Source organism: Parasteatoda tepidariorum, chromosome 8 (genome assembly GCF_982258835.1).
Source record: "Parasteatoda tepidariorum strain Cologne lab strain chromosome 8, Ptep-v5.0, whole genome shotgun sequence".
NCBI lineage: Eukaryota > Metazoa > Arthropoda > Arachnida > Araneae > Theridiidae > Parasteatoda > Parasteatoda tepidariorum.
Genome location: NC_141762.1, coordinates 60,331,391 through 60,349,912, shown reverse-complemented (window position 1 = coordinate 60,349,912; position 18,522 = coordinate 60,331,391). Strand labels below are relative to the sequence as shown.

At 27.4% G+C, this 18,522-nt stretch overlaps 1 protein-coding gene across 1 annotated transcript in view; it reads right to left on the bottom strand.

The window, feature by feature from the left end:
- Positions 1–18,522, bottom strand: part of LOC107443894 (sodium-dependent serotonin transporter) — a 76,507-nt gene that overhangs the window by 4,014 nt on the left and 53,971 nt on the right. Inside the window, exons 6-10 of the mRNA XM_087168961.1 lie at positions 17,443–17,546; positions 15,763–15,887; positions 14,770–14,882; positions 1,834–1,965; positions 366–465 (exon numbers count right to left, since the gene is read on the bottom strand). Coding sequence (XP_087025087.1) covers positions 366–465; positions 1,834–1,965; positions 14,770–14,882; positions 15,763–15,887; positions 17,443–17,546 — 574 coding nt within the window. The remainder of the gene's footprint in view (positions 1–365; positions 466–1,833; positions 1,966–14,769; positions 14,883–15,762; positions 15,888–17,442; positions 17,547–18,522) is intronic.

Sequence of the window (18,522 nt, the reverse complement as noted above, 5' to 3'; positions counted from 1 at the left end):
ATATTATGTGTTATTATTATTTTCCAATTAGTTACATTTATTTAAAGAAAAAAAAATTGGGGTGTTTTTTGTTTGAAGAACAGTTTTTAATAAAGACTATAATAAGTAAAAAAAAAAATTCTTAATTTATCATTTAAATGAGAAATTCTTAAACTCTGAAGAATATATAATTCTTTGCGTCAATAATTAAATTAACTATTGACGAATTTTAATTAATTCATAATAAAAATAAGAGAACAGGTAAACATTTTCCTTCATTATTAACTTTAGAAATTTTTTTAAATCATTAAAAAAATCACTAAAAATGTGAAATCACTAGAAAAAATGAATTTACTTAATATAATTAAAAAAAACAGTTTTATTACCATAAAGCCAACAAACAGCTGCTGCTTCCACAAATACAATGAACAAAACTGACATTGATGTCCCGTACGAATCAAGAAGATTGACGACGTAATAGCCACCCTAAAAAATTAAATCAAATGTACATATTTCAAATCAAATCAAATCAAATGTACATTAGTATCTTTAATCTTAAAATCATTGTCCATTTTAAATAAGAAAAGTGTTATCCAATAATAAAAGAACATTTTGAAAATACGATAGAATCTCGATAATCCTAACACCTTTTTTAATTTAAATGCCCCTGTTGACCCTGGCCAAATTACTAGACGCACTATAAGATTTTGTGTAAAATCTTAATTATTAGGTGATACTATACAGCTTTATTGTTTTTACGAGACTGAAACCGGTTTGCACTTGTTTAAGTTCGTGTATCAATTGGTTAAATTAGACGATATGTAATATGAATTTGACGATTGGATAAATTAGACGATATGTTATATAAATATGGAATATTTATTATATCAGGTATTATAATGGTATGTAATAATAATTAGACCAAATTATTAAACGTACTGTAGTGTATTAGCAATAACATGATTTGTACGAGTTTATATGCCATATTTTAATATTTAAACACATACCATGTGATAAGTTTTCAGAAGATTTGTTATATACTTCCTATTTGTATTGATTTTTTAACGTATTGCATTACAATTGATGCACGAACGTAAACAAATGCAAACCGGTTTCAGCAGAGTAAAAACAATAAAGCTGTATAGTATCACCTAATATAAGATTTTACACAAAATCTTATAGTGCGTCTAATAATTTGGCTGCAAGTGGATTAATATTTTTTAACACTAGCTCAGATATTCTTCTCTTTTTAATTTTAATAATACGTTGTTCTAGAAGTCCGCAATGGCTCAGGGTATAGAGCGTTCGCCTTCCAATGCGGCGAACTGGGTTCGAATCCCAGTCGATACGAGTTCTGCATAAGGCTTGCACCGTGCACAGTGCTGACGTGAAATATCCTCAGTGGTAGACGGATCATGGGTTAGAGTTTCCTTGGTGCCAGGAAATATATATATATAAATCATATGGTGTGGCTATAATATAGACAAGAAGTATTAACTACATAATTCAATAACTCAATATTTTTTATCGATTTCGGGTTGACGTAATGGAATGTATCGATATGCATTTCTTATGGTTGAATTATCTATATATGACTTCGAAACTCTGCAATTAAGTAACCCTACAACTAACCATATTACTGATTGGTACCGACTGGTATATGTTAGAGCTAGATAATTCTTAAAATAAGACAAAAAATTAATTTAAAAATTTCTTTCTTCAAAGCAAATGTTTTGAAGTTATCTAGTTATAATACAATATCAACAATATTTGGATATATATCAAGAATTAAACAAATTCATTAAGAATGTGTTGAAAAACTTGCATACAAAGGGTTTTAATGACTGCACTTACGTAGGTGCATGTAGGCAATGCACAGAAATAAATAAAAATTACAACAGCGCCAACAAATAGTTCTCTGTTGCGACGTAGATGAGTAGGAAACTGATCGCACAAACCAGTTATCATGGCTTCCAAACCTCCAAACTAAAAGAAAAACTTTAAAAATGATTATCAATTCATAAATATAAATTTATGATTTTTCAAAAGAATTTTTATCTTAACCCAGTAATACATACGTTTTATTGTAATTTATTTCCCCCCGATTGTTTAGAAGTTTTTTTCACAAATTGACAAATGTTATTTTGACAATTGTTTTTCACAAATTGAAGCGCAGTTTTTGCCAAAGAATTTAAAATTCTATATTCTACACTACCCAGTAATAAATGTTTGGACACCCGCGCATAGCATCGGAGGTTCAATTATGGTCTGCGACTGTTTTTCCCTGCTATAAACTGAGACCCTTGATTCATGATAAATTAAATCTACTGCACTCGTTTGGATGACTTCAATGGCGCCATCTATGGCCAAGGATACTACTTCAGCCACACATACTACACAGCCCGTTTATAGGTCGGATCCAATCATACATCCCTTCATTCAATCACAGATCGTAATTTTGACCTGAACCAGAGATTGATCAATCTCAAATTCAGTACCCCCAGTGTCATTGAGTTGTTATGGGAACATAGAGGACCTTGTGACCAGACAGATTTAACGTGCACCAGTCACCAATTACTACCCGGAGGTTTCTGGCTGTAGAAATCGAGTCACGACCCCTTGGAAATTACTATAACTGCTTACCAACCAGGAGTTTTTTCATAGACTGGTTTGGAGGTATTGGCGTTAACAAACTAAAATGCCTCAACCAGATCAGAACCCGATCAGAAACCTCTGAAAGGAGTCTGATTGCAGAATTAAAAAAGAGCAATATCAGTCGAAAATTCAATGAGAAAATTCACATGTCTTCTTCAAGAAAGGCATGAGAAAACAAAATTTATTCATTTTCGTTTGTTGGAAGAGCCTTCAACACATATGTCAACAGCCCCAGACCATAATGTCACGACTGATGTTGTGATTTTGTATCCAAATACTTATTGGTTTGGTGTATGGCTATTTAAAATATTAGTTTGAGAAACAAGTGAATGCTTTTTTTTAAAAGTATATTTGTTCTTTGCTAAAGCGCTTGTAACGCGTCACACCATAAACTCGCCTAAATTTGCTGTAACCATAACATGGTGCAAACTTTAACCATATTTTAAAGCAAAATAATTCTTCTGGAACTTGGTTACTGTTTATACTGTTGCAAAACATCTCATTACTATTATATTGCACCACCAAAATTTTGGTCAATTTGATATCTTATTAATATTGAAGCAACTTAGCACGAGCTTATTGTTCAAAGTACCAATATTATGGTTAATTTGGACAAATATATCATTCAATTTATTACTTAATTATGGTTGCAACATCTTTGCAAGCTCTTTTAATTCAAGTCACTGATAGATTTTTTATCTAAATACAAAAACAAAATAAAAATGAATGCTTAAATAACCCTAACTTTGTTTTTTATTATAAAAGTTTCTTAATAATGCAATCGTTGTAAGGGAATAAGAATTTTAGATTTGTAATTTTACAGTTAACTATTTTTAAGAGGCAGTCATTACTTTTTCTTGAACTAGTGAAGCAGTAAAGTCAATTCCTTACTGCAAAAATCAGTTGATTGCCTTGGAAAAATGAGAACAAGTAAAAACCCAGTACCGACCCGGCTTTCAACTTTTTACAAAGTAAACAGGAAAAAAAATGTTAAAATGAAACTTCTCTCTTCTTAAACTCGTTTCTTTGGTTTGATCAGAGCGAATTTTTTTATATAATAATTAAAACAAACAAGGTGTCTTTCATTCTACATTATGTATTAGTAGAGACATTTAATTAGTAATAAAAATTATTTGGGCAAAATGAATTTGGCTTATGTTGCACTACAATTTATTAAAATTAGCTAATATTGATCAGTTAAATTGTTTCAAAAAATACGGTGGATGAAGACGTTAGATTCAATTCAAGATTTTTTTAAAATTATTCCGAATTCTTCTAAATGCAAAATATTTTCCATCCAAAAATCCTTTATTCTCATCAGATATTTTTTCGATTCAAAGCAATTAATGGATAATTAAAATATTTATTTAAGAGCATTTTATAAAAATTATTTCGATCAGAAAATTATTATCTTTCCCTCTAAATTTATATTCTAAAAATAATTAAATTACAGAATAAGGAAAATTTCGCAAGTTTAAGAAATACGATGTAAATTATATATGTTTTAAACGAAAAAGAGATTATGTTATTATAATATGGTACTATAATAATAATAATAAAAAAAAACTAATTTAAAGTTAAGAAAAATGCGTGAATAAGTAAATTATAATGAAATGCATAATGATAAGTTAGCGGAATGCTTAACTATAGATATGATAAATTTTATAAAAGGCAAAAATTTAAAAGTATACACTGAAATTTTTTTAATCAAATTACTGTAAAAAGTACTAGAAACCTGAGTGCCGGGTACCTTTTACCATTAAATCAATTTCTGCCCTAAAATTTTAAGGCAAAAAAATATGATATACCATAAATTTCCTATATAATAATATTCACTATAAAATCATTGAATCACCGTAATAAAATAAATATTGCTGTAAAAATTATGGTATGAAATGTTTCGATAAAAATGAATTTTATGTTAATAAATTTCGCGGATGCTGCATGCAGGGTGCTAGTACTTTTTACCATAAAAGAATAAAAGAAGAATTCTACTTATGGTTACACACAAATTCAGTATATCTGTGCGAGGTCTATCATCGATAGCATGCAAAAGGAAAATTTAAATTTGAAACCTAGAAAACGATTCCAAAAATCCGATTTTTTTTTCTCAAATAATTTGCTCAAGAAACTTCGTTCTTTTCCCTCATGACATTAAAAATACTATCAATTTGTCGATCATTAAGATTTATTTGTCCATTTTATATAAGAATAACTTTCCATCATTGATGTGACTTGAAATTCTTTTTTCATTAGAACAACATTTTTTTTATTAAATAACACTGGGGAGCAAATTTTTTGTTGCATTTATACAAATACTTAATCTTGCCTAATTTCGATATAGGGACTTCAAATCTGAAATTAGTCTTGCTCCTAAAACTTCTTAGTTTTTTTCTAAATGACATTTTTAATCTACATTTTTTGTTAAAGTGTACAAGTTTAAAGACGTTATATATAATGAATGTTGCTAGGGGAATTAAAGCGCATCATCAGGATTAAAATTATATCGGAATTCATGCTCTGACATGTCGTTGCACTCGGCTAGGGGTGCATCCCCATTATGAACTGTCCAGAAACACTCGGAGAAACAATTCATAATAGGAAAGCGCCCCTAGCCACATACAACGACATTTCCGGGAATGGGGTGTGTCCTAACTCGCCCAGAAGTTTGTCGCAGCATTTTTGCGAACAACGTGTTTATACGTCAACGTGTTATATACAACGTGTTTGAATTTGTACTTTTCGACAAAATAAACTAAAAATGTTCCTTTTAAAAAAAAAATTAGTTTGGAGAGAAAAACCGTTCTCTGATTTGAAGTCAGTGACGTGAAAATATTCTAGACCCGTTTTAAAAATCTCATGCAGTAGAAAAAAAGAAAGAAAAATATAAAAAAATTGCTTTCCAGTGTAATTTAAACAGCAAGGAATTATGTTTTTTCTCACCCAATTGAATTGAAATTATTTTTTAAACAAAATAAAATCTTTTTAAAAACCATCTTGAATCAAAAATTATTTTACAGAAATAAATTCATGTTTCGCAAAGCTTTGAAACTAAGTTAAGCATATTGCTTATAAAATTAACAGAAAATATGTTAAAAAAATCAATAGATTTCCTACTATTCTTCATCAGTGAAGTTTATCACTGGACACAAATCCACTAATCCAATTATGCGATATATATAAAAATATTTTGCAAGGAGAAAATAAATAATTAAATTTTCAATTTTACCTTATGACAGAGAAATAAACATAAAGTAATAACAGCTCAAAGTTGCATTCGTTGATCATAATCAAATATCCTCACCGCTTTTCTTTTTCCAACGTGTTTATATTCGGAGAAATGTTTCAAATTCTTTTGGAAAAGTGGAAGATTAAGTCGAATAACCCAGTTCCAAAAGTATAAATAAAAATTTATTTTATAAACTAAATTATAAAGTTTAAAACATGCAATTCTGTATGAAACTTTTAAATAATCTGGTGAGGAAATTTTCTAATTAATATTTTTAATCATTTTTAAAGCACAAAATTAACATCTATGCATATACTCTTTTTATATCATGCATACATTAATGATTAGGCAAGTTTTCGTTGAATATTATTATCATTATAAATTTTTTGCCTTTAAAACTCAAGAAATTTTATAAAGTAAATATTGTAATTAAATTTTATTAAAATAAATTAAATTATTTATCCCAAACCAGATGCGTTTCAATTGTTCTTAAATGTGTTCTACTCTCTTAAAAAGAACGAGTGAAAATAACTCAACTTGAGTGCTATTTAACTCTTTCATCTAGAAAAAACCGGCCTTCTCATCTTGAGTTAAAATCACTCAAGTGATAGAGTTATATGGAAATAGCTCAATTTGAGTGAAAATAAATTCCCTCAAACTTGAGTTATTTTCACTCGAGTTTGAGTGACTTTCAGTATTACCTGAGTGGATCGTTTTCACTCAAACTTGTGTGATTTTAACTCGTATTTGAGCGATTTTCAGTATTTCAGTTTGTAAATTGCAGTCAAAATTTTTATTGTTAATATACAAAATGTTTGTATTTAGTGGTGCCATCTATCGAAAGCGATAGAAAATACTATAGTTTTTGTTTAAAAAAATTCCTTTTGAATGAAGGCCTTATATAGGAATTTTCTTTTTATCTTAACAAATGTCGAACATGAATACCGAATTAGATAGTATCGTACTTGTGAAAGTTTTCGCTGTGAGCATATCGACTCTGTGTATCCTGGGGATTCGAACTCGCTTCCCGTCTGTCGTGAGATTGACCGATTAACCCTCTCAGCTACAGTCCTGTGTCAAGACGGCTACAAGGAACTAATTACTTTCATAAGTTGGGTCTTGTTGGCGAGGATAAAGTTTTAATTTGTTAAATCAAATAAGGTGAAAACACAGTTAAAAAATTTTTTCAGAGTTAACAGTTTGAATAGCAGCATTTTATGGTTATCCAATTGCTTTGATTGTATACGGTAAAACAACAATTAAATGCATCATCACTTAAGGGAAAGAAAAAAAACTCAAATCTTCAGTGATTAGGAATTTTTCATAAAAAAAACCTCTTAAGTTTCGTCATTTTTCTTTTAAGTTTAATTTTTAAAAGTAAGGAGCTCTAAACGAATTTTTAAAGTAAGCAGTTTTATAAATATTATGCTCATTTAGGTTCAATTGAAAATACTATGAGTTATTTTTTTTTTCGAACAAATTTATTCGTTTAATTTATAAAGCTTTATTTTCAAGCAATAAAAAAGGTATATTGTTTTAAATTGCCTAAATTTTTTTCAGACAAATTTCTGAAACTAAGTGAAATTAATTAATTTTTGAAGAAGACGTTTGAAGCTAAAAAATCTATATTAACTACCCTTTTTCAAACTCGATTTTGCAAACTCTTTTGATACAAATTTGTTTAAAATCCAAACTATATACTTGTTTCGATTAGAAAAAAATAAGTATAATTTTTGTTCTGCAATAATCCTAGCTTAGTGTGAATTCGAATAAAAGAAATAACTAATTAACATTAACTACTTGACTTTACTTTAATATTGTTTTTACCATAAACTTTGCTCAAACATAGTTTCCTTAAGTCAAAAAGAAATAAATAATGAAAATTAAAAAAAACGACATTTTTAATAAAATTATTAAAATACAGAAATATTTAAATACCTAATTTTAGGTATATTTTAAACTAATTAAATTGTATCGCTTCTGAATTATAAATAATTACATCAAATAAATCAAGTATGTATTTTATGAATTTTAACTATTGTGAATATAGATAGTGTACGTTATTTCCGTTATCAATATATATGTTTAGAATTTTTACCTAATTGTAAGAAATTAATATATATTCAAAAAGAAAAAACATTATAAAAATTTAATATACCAGCCAGGAAAACAAGATTGAAGGCATCAAACTCTTTCAATTTTGCAACAATGCAAAGTAGCTGCAGTTCTTCTGCAGATTCATCAGAAAGTATGCTTCTGAAACAATGACTGCATAATTACTTCAAATTTACTGCAGAATGACCACGGATTTAAAGTTTTAGTTTTTTCTTAATTTATGATTTTGAAGTGACCAGTAATTTCAAACTACAGTAATTTTGTAGACAATAGCTAAAAGTTTTTTCGAAATAAATTACTGAGAAATTACTTCGCATTAGCTGCAAAATAACTGCAGTGTTTTTACAGTTAAGATTGCACTGCAGAAAATTTGCAGCTAACTCTAGAAAAACTACGAAATTACTTCATTTCTGTAGAAAAACTACAGTTTATTTTCATCTGGGATGTAGGTATATAAATTCAAATTGAACTATATCTTATAATAAATATTATTTTTAATTCTGCTCCTATTTTTTTACTATTAATCTATAACTGTTGAAAAATTTTAATTTATTTGCATTTTCAAAGACTTTAATTAGCATTGTACTTTTAATTAAATATTAATTCTGCATTTTCAATTTTGCCTCGAAAATTGAACTTGAAGAAAAGCGGTAAGAACTTTTATGCTAGCAACAAAGGAAAAATAGTTTGTATAATGTGATAAATACTTTATGAAATACGAAGATAGTATTAATTCTGAATTCCAATTAAATAAAAGCTAAAAACAGGATAAAAACAGAAAAATTCAAAATACTGCATTATTTTTTTAAATATAATATTTTACACTTTTTCTTTGAATGATATATTTATAATAAAATGCATTGAACATCAGAAGATTCTGATTTAAATGAATGGATATTGGAAAGGTGAACTTTCATAAATTAAAGACAGTCAACTTTATTAATAGAAAGCAATTTAAATAACAGCAATTTTAGACTGTATTAACAATAATTTCGTAAATATCTTTTATAAAAGAAGTATAGAATGATATGAAATTAATTATCCAGAAATGTTTTGTACCAAAATTATACATCAAAAAACTAAAACAGGGATATAAATTTATTATATTAAAATAAAATGTTAAAACTTTAATATGAAATCTGAAAAAATTCTAAAACTCTTATCAGATATAATATATTCCCACATGCTTTGACAAAGATTCTAGCATGGAATCAGTTTTTTTAATATTCCATAATCATCCACAATTAACACTTTAAATTTTAATAAATTTTTTTGACAAATAATTTAAATGAATAGTATTTTGTTAAAAAACGCTGAAAAACAGCTAATTTAAATGGAATGTGTATATAACACATTCAAAATAAAATTATTTTCAAAATAAAAGCAACAAGGTATATCTACTTATTAAAAAGTAAAACAGCGTCTTCTTCAGAAATACCGTTGTGAACTAAAATTGTTTTAATTCTTCTTAATTCAAAATATTAAATGACATATTCTCCAGAAAAAAAAATTAAATTTAAAATAAAAACGAAGACATAATCTATTTAGATCACAGAACATAAAAAAATTTTTTAGATTTATTATCGTTTGCTTTTTAAAATAAAACGAATGAAATTCCAGCTTATAGATCGCACACAATTAAATAATAAATAAATCACTCAAGTTTGAGCTAAAAGCACTCAAATATTGCTTAATAAATACCACTCAAGTTTGAGTAAACGCAAAGCAAGAATTTCGCTCAAATAAGAATGTATTTCACTCAAGTTGAGTTAAAAAAATTTAACTCTTTTTTGAGTAGGGGAAATAACTCTTTCATTTTAAGAGAGTACATAATTGAAGTTGCGTTTCAATTGCATCCATTATTTTTTACGCATTATGCAGCTAATTTAATAATCAGAATTATACAATTAGTCTATTATAAATATGCATTCTTTGAATTATGAAGATTTTATTTTAATATGTTAGAATATAATTAACTGCAGATAATGTTATATTTCTTACAAGGTACGTTCTATAAGTTTTGTTCCAACTTAAAAATAATTAAATCGAGAAGAATTTTAGAAATTTCGTGATAGTATTTTAATCGAAAAAAGAAATAGGAAATGTGATTTTTCATACATAAAAAGTTTCTATTTTCAAAAAAAATGAAAAAAAAATTACTATAATATAATGAAGTTGTACTACCAGAAAAAAGTAAATGTTTATGCATTTTCAGAATAAAACTTTATTTTAAAGTATGCAATATGAGCAGCATATAATAATTAAAGAAATTTATTTTGAATTTGAACTTCGATGATTTTAAAATAAGTTGCTTACAAAATAAGCAATACAATTCACCGGCAATACCATGCATACAATACAAACCATGAAGACAATACCATGCAGACCATACAGCAATTTAAAAAAAATTGCCTCTCAGAGAAAAAAAAGTATGATCAAAAATACCAGAACATGGTAAAACTTATCTTGTTTCTGCATTTATGGGAACACCAAACGGCTCGTTAATTTTTACCGAATCGTTTCAGTAATAATTTTGGTAAAATTAGCAATAAAATATGGTTTTATAATGTGTGATAAAATTTAGAAAATGTAGTAAAATTTGATAATTTTATCATGATACTTCAGAGCATAGCATGGAAACCATTTATTCGTTTAGATTAATTTTTCAGTTTGTATTTTTAACTAAATTTGTGGTATGGGAACTATAATTTAGATATAATTGATCGTATATTTTAGTTTTTTTAAGCAGAATTATCTTTTACCCTAGAGTACGGTAATTTTATCAAAATTTGTTTCGCCGTTAAAAAAATGTAAACTACTTGTATTTGTGTAAAACTTCTGCTAAATTTTGTGATTTAATTAGTCTTTATTATTCCAAGAGTCTCTTATATGGTTTAACGCAGAAATTTAAAACCTAACTACTAATTGATCAACGTTAATTAAATACTGTTTTTAAGTAATAGACTAAGAATTTAACCAGTTTAACTACATGGTTTTAAATCCCAGAACTTTAATTCAATTCGCATAATTTTTATTCCATAGTCTTGTACAAATATAAAAATTGAAAAGTTTTTTTCCTCTGAAAGAATTTAAATATATCATTGCAATATCCTTAAAATATTTAAATAAAACTTTTTAAAAACAAACTTTGCTTTATTAAAGTTAAGAGGGAAAAAAGCTTGTTAAATGGAATTGACATTTTGAACTCGAACCTCATAATTTCCCCAACTTAATAAAAAGCGTGATACTAACATAAAACCACTGAATTTCTGTACAATATGCTATAAAGAAACTTAATGCTCTTAACTAATTAATGTATGATGTTGAATAAAACTTTTTTTAAAAAAAGGAGTTTATTTCATAGACACAGACTCATTCCATTAAGATAAGCACGAAAAGATATAAAAGTAGTTTATTTCTTTAAACAAAAACAATGTACATAGGAGTTTCTGTTAGAATGTCGGGAATGTGATACGTGCTTCTATATTTTATGTTACTGCACATGTAGACTTGATCAAATTCTGATTTCTGTATGATACGGAAGACTACTGAAAAAATTTCACAAGACATTGAAATAACCGTGAAAAGTTATTTCAGAAGAAGAATTTCGTCATGCAGAAAGAACCGGTGTTTTCGAAAATTATTATAAAAATATTTATATAAAGATACTGGAATTAGTGTAGATGAATGCACTTTTTATCAAAATTTGTTATGAGAATGATAATGTTTTCTGCGATATTATTTTTCAGACGTTTTTGATATTAATTTCTGTATTACTACAAAATTGATCATATTGCTAAGAATAGAAAATAAATTATGATGTAGAGAATTTTTTTTTTTTGAAATAAACTCGATTTAGAAAATGTCTAGTTTTTCTATATCTTTCCTAGCTAATATGTATTTTATAAAAAATTATTTTTCTGATGCTTTCTATTTTTAAATAGGTACAAACAATTTCCATGCTTCAGAATTTTTCGAATAAATTAACTCAATTCCTAAAGAATGTCTACTATTTTTCTTTTTACCAATTATGTTATATGCATTTTATAGTTTATCATGTTTCAATAATATAAATAGTTTTTATGTTTCAGAAAGAAAAAAAAATATAATTAAATATATATATATATATATATATATATATATATATATATATATATATATATATATATATATATATATATATATATATATATATATATATATATATATATATATATATATATATATACTATGGTTATGGTAACGTTCTACCAGACATTTTCATTTTCAAAATTATAGTTCTCATTTCCACACATTTAGTAAGAAATACAAAACTAAGAAGTGAATTATTTAACCGAATGAATAGCGATAAATTGAATCATATTCTTGAAATTTTGACCATACTTTTTTTCTCAGTGTATGAATGTCTAGTCATCTTTTCACTCTTTCTTAACTATGAGATGCAATATATTTCATTTGTATTTCATATTATTAATATGTATTTTATAATATAATATGTGTAATGTATTTAAAACACAGAAATCGTTTGCTAATAATGCAAACAATTTTGCTGCTTCAGAACCATTATTGCTTGTTTCAAGTTACTTTCTAAGAATGTCAACCTTTTTCTTCCATTTCTTAAAACTAGGTAATGTTTTAAAATAGATCATATTGTTATCAAAACGAATAATTTAGCACAATTGAATTCCCTTTTTAAGAATGTCTACACATTTGTTCCACTTTCACAACTATATAATATTTTAAAACTACGGAAAATAATAAAAAGTATTATGATTAGCACCATTTTTCTATTGAAAACCCCCAATTTTTTAAAATCAATCTTTATTCAGTATTCCGTTAGCTCAGTTTCGCTAAATAATTTCAGGATTTAATGGGCTACAGTAATCACTCTAAATTATATGCGTGATATGTTGCGTAATACTTTACTATATACTCGCTGCATTTATGCTAATACTTGATATTACCTCATACGGGTGCGAGGATTTCAAATCTGAAATTAGTTTTGCTCCTTAAACCACAGATTTTAAAAATGACATTTTTAGTCCATTTTTTGTCAAAATGCGCATGTTAGAAACGTTATATATGTCAGAAGGTCAGGTAAATGTTGCGACGAATTTCTTGGGGAATAATAGGGCACATCATCAGGATTAAAATTGCATAAAAACCCATGCATGTGCGCGGCTAGGGATGCCTTCCTATTATGACCCGTTAAGTATAGTACTATAAGAAACAGTTCTTAATAGAAAAACGCCAAAGCGGATTATGAGTACATTTCTGGGCATTGGTTCCTATGCAGTTTTATTTCGATGATGTTCCCTAACTCTCTTAGAAACTTGTCGCAACGATTACGCAACCCCTTGTTACATATAAAGTTTTTATACTTGGTCGGCAGAGAATACACAAAACAAATTTCTTCGAAAAAACACGGTAGCTCGGAGAGAGAAACCGATGTCATCAGCGATTGTCATCATCTGTCATCAGCGGTATGAATTATCTAAGATCTGTTAAGAAATCTCATGTAGCAGAAAATAAAAAAAATTTGTTCCCTAGTGTAATCAATAAATAAAACATAAAAAAATAATTTATCATATTCCAATGAATGTTTTCAAAAAACAAACAAGTTTTCAACAAACAAAAAACAAACAAGTTAGTTTTTCAAATGCATTGATTTAAAATGCATTGAATTTCTTAAAGTAGATAAAATTATCAATAGTTATTTTTATGCATGTTTTATGTAATATATTTAAGGAAGAATATTTAATAAACTAACAACTACATTTTTAATAAACTAACACTGATACTACTCATTATTAGAGTACTAATTTAATTTCGACTATTTGCTCTTCATACATAATAATTAATACATATTATTGTTTTTTGAAATTAGTTTTTTTTTCTTCTTCTTTTTGAAAAAACATTTTAATTATAATATAAAAAAGGACGCATTATGAAGATTTTTTAAAATATATATCTTTTGCTTTCAGATTTCTTAAAAAGCTTTCACTATTTTATTTAGCCGGTCGATAAAGCCAACTAAAAAACTCAGCACTTGCTTTAATTTAATTTTTATCGAAATGACAATCTGACTTTTTCTGCCATCTTTTAAAGTGGCCACATCAAATTTACCGCACGTTTAAATTACGATAAGAAGCTTCAACTTCAGGATGTGTTTTTGAAATGAATGTACTACCACAGCGTATTATGCAAAATATATATTATGCTATTTTTATTGGTTTAACTTTTTAATAATTTTAAAATGAAAACTACGTTGCATATAGAACATAATAAGTATTAGTAATTGTTTTTTAAAATATTTTCACGTTTACCCCAAATTTTACTGTATTATTATCTGAACATGATGACCAAGAAATAATAATAATTAGATGCTTTTTCATTATCGGGGAGGAAGCATAAAATCACCAAAAAACGTAGACCTCCACCAATTTTGCTTTTCAGTTTATTTATTTTTTAAACATTTGAAATTAAGTAGAATAAAAAAATAGTTGAATTTTTAAGTTAATTTTTTTCAAATAAAATTACATTTTTAGCATATTTTTAACAGAATAAGGTTATGATTTAAAAAAAATTCGAACCCTGTCAGAACAAATATATGTAAACCCCAACGCCCGTATGCTTATGTAATATTTTAAAAGCTCCCAAAAAAGTTCAAATATTAGGATAAATACCATCTTGAAAAGTCTTAATAAATTAAAAAGACCCTCCAGGCATTAACTCTTTCTACAATTAATATTCTTTTTATAGTTTTGAAATATATATATACTGATGCGTACCGTGCTATCTAATCCCAAGGTGATGAGCATTAAGAAGAAAAGAATACTCCAAAAGACAGAACCTTTCATAGTGGCCACAGCTTCTGGGTACACAACAAACACTAGGCCAGGTCCTATAAAATTAATAGGTAATTAATTTCGTCATAAATTTGAATTCAACACTTTTTTAAAAACACTTTACTGCAATGTATATTAGCAGAATTAATGAAATTTGAATCGAATAGGAAGAAAAAATGACATAAAATACTTCTCGTCATTAATTATAAACTTATTCCTGTTGTGTTGATGATTAATTTTAAAAGTAATTTTCTGTTTCTTTATATCTATATTTAATTCAATATTTATAATTCTTAGTATGGGTAGTGATTGCGATGAGAATAATACTAAGAAACTAAGAATGATTAATGATATAAATATTGCGGATATTATTGCTAAATTAGGGATAAACAAATGTTTTATAGGTAAAAAAATAGCTTTATTCATCTTATTCCCGACCGTGTTTCATGTTGTAAACTAAATTGGGTAAATTCATATCTCAAAGACCAAATAATTGCAAATCTATATGTTATAATTTCTAAAACTACTTTTTTTTCATATCTTCATCTGATATTTTAAAATATGAAGAACAATTTTCTTTTCAAATTGAATTCAGAGCAACTATGCAAAAAACGCGGAACTACGAAAAAAGAAATAGTCACGTTAGATGAAGACCTCAAGACTTCTGGTAGGGTTTTTTTTGGATTGTAGATAGAAGAAGAAAGCGACGAGCTCTTTGCATTAGTTTATAAGGTTTGTTTATTTTTTTAGGATAGATGGAGAATAACTTTCATTAAATTTATGCTGATGTCAACCAAATAAATCTAGATCTATTTTTTTAAATGAAGAAACTATATGATATAGTTTTCTAGTTGATAGGATGTACCGACAACAATTAAAAACATTTTTAAACGATTGTTTTTATTGTTATTTAGAGAAATAAACTGAAATCTATACCATCCGTAGCGACTGTTTCAATGTCTTTCTTTAACATGTGGGCCATATAACCTAAAACGGAGAAGATGACAAACCCAGCCAGGAAACTTGTCAGGCAGTTTACTGTACTGGTAAATATTGCATCTCTACAAAAAAAAAGCAATAAAATTAACCAACTACGTAAAAAATACTATAAATAAAATTTAATAAAAGACCCTGCAAATTATTTAAGCAATCAGAATGTAATCTAACTTTTAAAAAAAAACGCGATAATGGCATTTGTAATGCTGTATAAATATTGGATAATGCTGTTTAAAATTTCGCGAAAAGTTCGTTTCTTAAATTGAGTTTTGAAATAAAATGGAAAAGTAACAATTTCCAATTTCAGTGTATATTTATAAAATAATAGAAGTAAATTTCCATTCAGCTTCTATTCGACCTGAAAAATTTGTTCTCCTCAAATTTTCAGGTGAAAAACTTTTATGGACAAGTTTTCATCTCGTCGAAATTTTCCTAAAAGCTAAATTCGTAAGGATAGGATTAGTTAGAAATTTGAAAACACGTTGTCTGGTGAATATAGTAGATTGGATAGAACATCCTGATAGAGCTCTAACGCCTTTTTTTTTTAATTAACAAAGACATATTAGGTCATGAATTTTCCGAGATGAAACTTGACTCCGGCCGATTGGTTTCCAATTATTGTCTTTAATTCGTCTCATTCTGGGTAATTATATGGAGCCTTTTTCGCTGCAAAAGATTTTTTTTAATGTAAAAGATAGATTGTTTAAAAGTATTACTGATAAGGAAAACTTCATTGGTTCCAATGATTTAAATTTATCATCTTTATGCAGATTCCTCTAAAGCACTATATTTCTAGGAAGGACCTCTTGCAGATTTTACAGATTAATTATTTTTTAATAACTTAAATTATTGAATTTCATTAAAAACTACATTTAAAACCCCAATAGATAAAATTTCAATTAAAACCTATACGCATTTCGGCGTCAGAATGATGCAAACTTAAGACAAATAAATTTGTACAATTGTGACACCAAAACGCGAATAGGTTTCAAAATTTTTTTTACCATTTGTGGTTTTAAGAGCTGTTTTTAACAAAATTAAATATCCTTACCAAAACTTAATCTTGTAATTGTATAAGCTTTTGAAATATGCGGTTTTATAACTTGTAAAAACAAATCATCCCCTCAAGTATTCTGATAAAATTTTAAAGAGTATTGGGAAGCCATTAACGAATGGAATTTAATTATTTGCCAATGGAATTTAATTATCTGAATCAAACCCAATTAATGAGAAAGGATTATGTTAAATTTTTTTTTAAACAGAAATGTCATTACCATACATTGCGGCAATTTTACCACAATATTTTTCTCCTTGTATTAAGGCTACCAATATTCAATTAACTTTCCAATACTGTTTGTCCTTATTGGTTTTGAATGCCAATCGTTCTCATTGAGCAACACTGCTTAAAACACTATTGATACCGCCATCGAATAAACTTCTTTATAAATAGAATAAACCTTTATGTATATTTTTTTCTTTTTACTTGTTTTTATGAAGTGAGGAGTGTTTGATAAACACTATTTCAAACATTTTTCAACTTAGAATTTTGCTCAAAAAATTAATTAATAACTATTTTAAACTGCATAAAGAAACTGTTATTTAAAAGAGACGCCACATTACCTGTAACAATTATTGTGAAATTTATTATAGCTCGATAAAGCTAAAAGCGTTCCAAATCCAGGGCCGAGGGAAAAGAAAATCTGTGTTGCAGCATCAATCCAAACCTATTAAACATACAAAAGTATTCAAAAACTAATAAATAATTTACAAATAATGAGCAAATTATAACTTTTAGTCGTATGATAGATGCAGTAACGGGTCTTTTTACTCTTTAAACTAACTACATATAACATAAGAATAAAATTTATATTTGAATAATTAGAAAAAAGTTGTCTAGTTCTAGAAAGAAACATAGGCTTTAAAAATCAGTCGGTTCAAAATTTTACATCTAAATGTGTGCATTTAAAATGTAATGCTACTTTGTAGCTGAGTCGTGGTGGCTCAAGGGATAGAGCACTCCCCTCCTAGTGAGGTGACCCGTGTTCGAACCACAGCGATTGCTAGCTGAAGCGAATTTCGTAACCGGCTCGCACCGACCTTAGTGCTGAATTTAAAAATTCTCAGTGGTAGACGGATCATGAGTTAAAGTCCCTTTGCCGTTAGGCTGACCGAGAGGTAATTTTGTGGTTTTTCTCCTTATGTAAAGCAAATGCAGGTTAGTTCTATCAAAAAGTTCAAATATATTCATTCATACGAATTTCTTCCAATTCTTGATCCAGGAGTCCCCTTGTCATCCGTATTGGATTCAAAACTTCACGGTTACGGAGTTGAACCTTGATGATTTTTAACTCAGATTTGGTCGGCTATTCATCGCTGGTTATAAAATAAAATAAATTTTAGTTTCTCTTCGAATGGAATTCAGTTCGTAATGGAACTGTATTCAATCTTGAAGAGGTGAACCGCAGTGCTTATAGCAGCTAATAAAATGCTAAACAATTTCTTTAGAAATTGACATTTAGTGAAATATCAAAAAATTTTGAGTTTCTCTTTTAAATTGTTTATTTAGGTACGTTTTTCTCCTTTTATTTGACCATACTCGTTAATAAAGCTTAAAAGTGCATTGAAGCATATTATACACAAGAGTGACTCAATAATTTGCAATAAACTTTTAAATGAGGTAGGTTACATCATACGGATTAT